General features: G+C 48.0%; 1 protein-coding gene across 1 annotated transcript in view; it reads right to left on the bottom strand.

Moving 5' to 3' along the window:
- Window positions 1-1,091: 1,091 nt before the first annotated feature.
- The window catches only part of frmpd3 (FERM and PDZ domain containing 3), a 134,196-nt gene continuing 129,287 nt past the window's right edge, over window positions 1,092-6,000 (bottom strand). Inside the window, exons 16-17 of the mRNA XM_018737052.2 lie at window positions 4,440-5,309; window positions 1,092-3,944 (exon numbers count right to left, since the gene is read on the bottom strand). Of these exons, the coding sequence (XP_018592568.1) occupies window positions 1,129-3,944; window positions 4,440-5,309 (3,686 nt within the window). The 3' untranslated portion in view covers window positions 1,092-1,128. The remainder of the gene's footprint in view (window positions 3,945-4,439; window positions 5,310-6,000) is intronic.

Raw genomic sequence — 6,000 nt, 5'->3', positions numbered from 1 at the left:
AAAACTGAAAACATGGCATGTCTTGGTAAACAAGCTGGTTGTTGTGTTTTATGGGATAAGCATGAGCTGTGCAAATTCCAAGCTTACTTGGCTTTGAGAGCCTTCAGGCTGAAATGCGTTAGCAGTTGCAGTGGATGATGTTCCAGGTTAGTGTCACGGATGTGTTCATGTGCCCTTTTGTCGTACAAGAAGTGTGCGCATCAGTGTGAGCGTGCCTCGCCACATTCCACACGGAGAGGCTGTGCTACCTCCGGGAAGTGGCACCCCGTTCCAACTGAAATGGAGGAGCCATGAGTTTGGATCTCTGCTACATTGTCTACCCTGAGCAGGTGTACCTTACCTGTGTCTCCTTTCCACATGTGTGGGTGACCGTGCACTGGCACGTCTTAGGCACCCAACTGAAACGTGTGGCAACTTCGAACTGTGTCATGATGCATTTTCCAAAAACTGTGAAAATGGTACACTTAGGATTTGCACTTGAGACATTTTCCAGATACCCACTGGAGCAGTCGTATTGTGTCACAACAAACAATTGCACAAAAAACACAACACCCGACCAGTCAATGCCTTGGACCAATAATTTTTCACAATCCGCTACTTAAATATTTCTTGACAGGAGTTTGTTTCTTTTTTTTACTCAGTGCATATTAAATATTTGATGTTTAATCATAATTATTATAATTATTATAATTATCAATATGATTATCATGATAATGTTTTCAACAAAAAGAATCTTTAAAAACAAAGTTAAATAACCTTTCAATAAGTTTGGCAACAGTACTGCAGACCCCACCCAAGCAAATGCCGAGGGACTGGATGGTATGCCTCCTTCCGTAAGTCTGGCATATGCAGTCCTCCTGTTCCTGCACGCGTACTGATGCTTGGAGGGCTGTTCCTTTGCAGGTAAAGCCTTAGTAAACACGTCAAGAAGTTGTATTGCAGTGTCAGCCATAGATTGACATTTTTTGAGAATACACAGAACTAATTTGTACACAGCAAGAGAGGCTGACCAGAGGAAAGCACCCACCACACATCCAACGGTCACAAGCCAGTTTCTCTGGAAGGCTTAGACTAGGATAAAAGGGGGCTTGTTTGCTGAAACCCCAGTTCATACTTGGTTTTCAGGTTTCACTTGGTGGTCAGGGTCTTAACAGAGCGGGTGAGAGAACCCATATTAACTGCAGGGGGTCCTGGAAGAGGGCTGCTGCTCTTGGTGGGCAAGCTGCTGGAGTGACCCATGGACTCTTCGGCTGCACGCAGCAGCAGGGTGTAGTTAACTGCCACCTCTTCCACCTTACGTAGCAGCTGAAGTCTCTGGGCCTCCAAACGCACACCCCTTACCAGCCGGATGAAGGTCTGAGTCAGGCTGCAGAGCACTTGAAAACTTGCTGTGACAGCGCTCAGCATGCGTGTTGGGCTCTTCTCCACACCTGCAACACGCCGGCATGATGCCCGAAACTCCTTGAAACGCAAGGCCAGTTCTTGCTTGTATTCAGCCAGCCGTGGAGCTGGAAGGCGAGGCTCGTCCTCCGCCAGAGGGCTGCCGGCACACTGTCGCAGGATGGCAAGCAGCTCATTAGCATCAAGCTGCGCAGTCAAGAAGCCATCTGGCAGGGTGAAAGTCTTTCCCTGCAAAGCCTGTACCCGTGATAAGCTGGCTTCCAGGCTACCACAGGCTCGCAGGTCAATCTCTTGACTCTGGGGCTCCTCTTCTTCCACCTCCCCACTGCAGTCCTCGGCATTCAGTACCTGTAGTGTTTTACTGACTACGGGCACATTGCGATTGTCCATCTGCATGCCTGGCAGCACCTGCAGGGGTATGGAGTACGAGAGCTCGTCCTTTTCACTGTTCTCATCGGCTTCCTCACACTTGCGGTAGCAGAAACAGAAGGAGCAGCATTTCTTTCCATCATCATTGTCTTCACTTGGCAGGCCCAGCAGTACCTCATTAGTTCCCATTCGACCTTCCCTTAACAGCTCCTCTCCCTGGATGGAAAACACACCTTTCTTCTTTCCATCCATGATATGAGTGTAAGATGGTTCCACTGGGATTGGGAGCCGTAGCCCAGTTGCTCTGACCCGCTCCATTTCCTTCTCCAGGCTCTTGGACTTCACTTTTTTGACCTCAGCATAGAGGGGAGCACACTCATTACTGTCTACCTCACCAATGCTATATCGCCTCTGGAGCTTCATGTAATGAGGGGCGCCCAAGCACTCTGAATGAGAAGTGCAGGTAGGTAGACAAGACACAGGCTTTCCTCGAGGTTCCCGAGACTCTAGGCTTGTTGAGCGGATTCGAGTAGTCTTAATTGCTAATGTTTGAGGTCTTCTAGTTCCTTCTGGCAGAGACCCTTTCTTAGAAACCTCTTGTGAGGTTTTAGGTATTGTAGATGGGGTCCTGGAGACAGTTCTCTCCCTTCCTCTTCGCTCAAGATCAGATCCAACAGGTGTGTCAGGCAGTCGGATTCCACGGCACAACCTTTTGCAGTCACAGCTCCGCCTCTGCTCTCTGGACACACCAGGGACCTTTTGCACAGGACTAGTACGCAGCTGACATGCACAGGAGGTACCCACAGGCACCAGAGATGGCCCCTGGGGTAGAAATTCTGCCTGGGCTGCTTTGGGCTTCAAGAGCTCTTCTAAAAATTCCATCTCATATTGCCGCACTTTCTGAAGCTGAGCCTGTCGTTCATCTGTCTCTCGCCTCAACCGTGCAGGAAAAGTTGCAGATAACAGGTTCCTGAAGCTTAAAAAGGGAGCACTACGTTGGGACTTAGTCTTGTTGTTGCCTTGTTTCTTGCAGACTGTGGAAGGTATTGTAGCTGCCTTGTCCACATAGCTAGCAGGTTTTGTTGTGTCAACCAGGACAGGCATTACTTTGGGCATTTTCTGTGGCTCAGCTGGAACTTTGCTCTGGGAATTCTCTGCTTTGACATCTGTTGCCTCTTTGTGCTCCATCTTTTTGGGAGCGTGTGGGGAGAACTTTGGCGGTGCTAATAAGCTGGGCTTAGCTAGATTGGATTCTGGGCCTTGTGCTGCACCCTCCTTGGTGCTAGTTAGCTGTAGAGTCTTAGCTTTAGCACGAAGACGTTCATCATCAGTTGGAGAAGAAGAATGGAACACTACTACCTTATGGGACTGTGAGTCTTTCAGTCGTAAAGGAGGCCCAGGCTTTGTTTGTACTGGGCACGTGCAGAACAAGTCATCATCTGGCAGGAGGTCCTTGGAAGTTGAAGGCTTGCTTGTCTTACTCGAGACAGTCTCGACATCTTGGCACAAAGTTGCTGGGCGACTCTTAGTAGATGTTGCTCCATCTGCAGTTAAGAGAATGGGTAAGGCTTTGTTGGCAGGTTCTGGACTTGGAGTTCTTGGGGTTTTCCCCTTAACATTTTCCCTGACAGAGGAGTTTGGAGTTAGGTGGTCCTCTTGTGAACACAATGCCTTCTGATCCTTGCTGACTGTATGTTTAGAATCTTGCTCAGTGTCTTTCATTTCTCTGGGAACTTGAGGGGAGGAATTAGCTGGAACATCTTGGGGAAGTTCTGACTTGGACTTCCCTGTGTCTCCCACACTAGATTTAGGGACTTGTGTTTGGCTTTTTTCCACTGCAAGGCTTAGTGGAGGAGTGTCCTGGCTGGGCATAACTCTCAGTTGGGTTGCCTTGCTTAAGATGACAGGTTTGGGGGGACAGCCAGCACGCAACTGACCCATGGAAAAAGTACCTCCCCCAAAAGCCTGTGCAGAGCAGCCAGGTATGGCTAAAGGGAAGTCACGACGGCTAAATAGACGATCTTTGTTGATATGGTGGGCCAGCAGGTAGGCTTGGTTCTGGTGCTGCTTCATTGCAGAGACCATCTCTGAGACATCTGTTAGCTCTGAGGAGTTTGTCTCATGTCCAGAATCTAGTGAAGACTCTGGAGTGATTGCTGCCAACACGATCAGCCCTGCAGAGGGAGAAACATAAATCACAATTAACCTCACAACAATTCTGTGGCATTACTTAAAAAGCAATATGAAATATATAATAAGGTTGTATAGAATAACAGTTGAAAATTTCCTTCGGTTTACAGCACATGTAGTTTTAGACTTGAAAAATGAACGCAAGAAGTCCTTTGAAAAAGTAATATGTGTTGTACTGCATACGTCATAAAATATTCTTTGCTTCACGTTTAAATATTTTACTCGTTTTGCTCAAAGATATCTATTATTACTTGAGTTTAGTCAGCAAGAACAATAAACAACTCCATTATCATACTAATGTGTGTCAGTGTGTCAGTGCAGCATAATCTCCACACTGCTGAATAAAAAAAAGGAGACTATGAACTACCATTGACAGGAAGGATATATAATTTATAACATAGACAAGGTTGCATGAGAATGAAGTTGTTCAAATATCAAAGGAACTGGTGGAAGCTACTACATTTGGGACAACTGTCCACCTGTTGTCTGTGGGGGCTGCTGGTGGTGGGAGTGATGAGGGTAGTCTTCTGATGCTGCCAGGGCCTCCAGTGCTTGCAATGTGGACACAAGTGCATCGTCCAATTCCTGTGCGTGATCTCGCACCGTACGCGTCGCCACGTTGTCAATGAGTGTCACGGGAACCTCTTCCTGCAATTCTGCAGCTGTAGCTTCAGCCTGGGCTTTTCGCCCTCTGTTAGGGTCGTCCTCATCTGAGCTGTTGTCACGAAATCCTGGAGGAGGTGCAGCAATTGCAGGAGGTGGTGGCTGCAGCTTGCCTCCTCCCTCATCTATTTCCTCATCCTCCTCGTTTCCTGGAGGAGGTAAGGACGTGAGGTCCACAGCCCCCACTTCACGGGATGCGCACGCGTTAGAACACCGGCGTGGGACTGATGGCTGGGATCCCCCATTGACTGCTACAATTCCCTCTGCTGCTGCCTTAAGCTTTGCCTTGCAAGAGTCACAGAAGAATCGCTCAGGGCGCTTGGAAGGTTCTAGCGTGTTGGCCCGGCCTCTCAATTCAAAGATTTCCTGCTCAGGTGCTTCTGGTCCTGCGATGGACTCTGAGCTCTTGAATGTTGGGTCAGACTTGGTGCGTGGCCGGCTCTCCTCTTGAAAGATTATGTTCTCATTTATGTCAACCTGCTCCTCAGCTTGTGACTGGAGCTGCTGTGCCTGGAGAAGCTGCTGCTGCTCCCTGAGATGCAGGTGACAGAGACCCAGGTGCTGCGGCTGAGATGGGCTAGCTGGCCTCTTAGAGGACTCCCTAAGCAGCCCTTCCCTCTCCTCCCGGCGGCTGGTGCTCGACACTGATGGCATGAACCGTGGTAGTGTATGGGCACTTCTGTAATCTAAAGACACAGTTATCACAACATTTTAAAGGTAGAGAACGACAGTGGATGGAATGCGCCCTGATGGCAAATTGTCTACAGATGTCAGATGGCGTTCTCTGATATGGATTTTGACCTCAACCGTGCAGGATGGAGATCATATGGTCTAATCTGGCCCTTCCTGTCAGGTGGGCATAAATGCAAGCAGACCAATGTCATGTAAGGTCCTGTGGCCACTCTCTCAAAAGCCATTGGGCAACAAAGCAATGAAATGTCCAGGAGATGTGAACTCACACGTTTCACTCATTGCAGACACAGATAAATATATATATACTGAACGATCCAGAATGTTGCTTTAGAAGATGATCAAGACGTGAGTCAGACTAAGTGGTTTCTTGAGTCAAAATGGAGATGAGCACTTCAGGCAGAAGAAGCACAGAGCAGCATGAATGGAAGATCCAAGATGACTGGTTAACATGAGCTAATGGAGCTGGTCCACTTGCAAATGATGAAGACGCAGATGGAGGTCCAGGTGGCTTGGTCACACACACCTCTTTTTGGCCATCACATGATGATTTGTTTAATTTGATGAAAGAGTCTTTTCTCGGAGTCTGCGAGAAACTAAGGCTGTATTTAATACTCAAGCTCTGCTGATGAAACCCGGCAATAACAAATTCTTCACATTTTAAGGTATCTAATATCCTCATTGTTT

Source organism: Scleropages formosus, chromosome 13 (genome assembly GCF_900964775.1).
Source record: "Scleropages formosus chromosome 13, fSclFor1.1, whole genome shotgun sequence".
In the NCBI taxonomy this organism is placed as follows: Eukaryota; Metazoa; Chordata; class Actinopteri; order Osteoglossiformes; family Osteoglossidae; genus Scleropages; species Scleropages formosus.
Note: the sequence above shows the minus strand (reverse complement) of the source record. Positions and strands in the feature narration are given on the sequence as shown.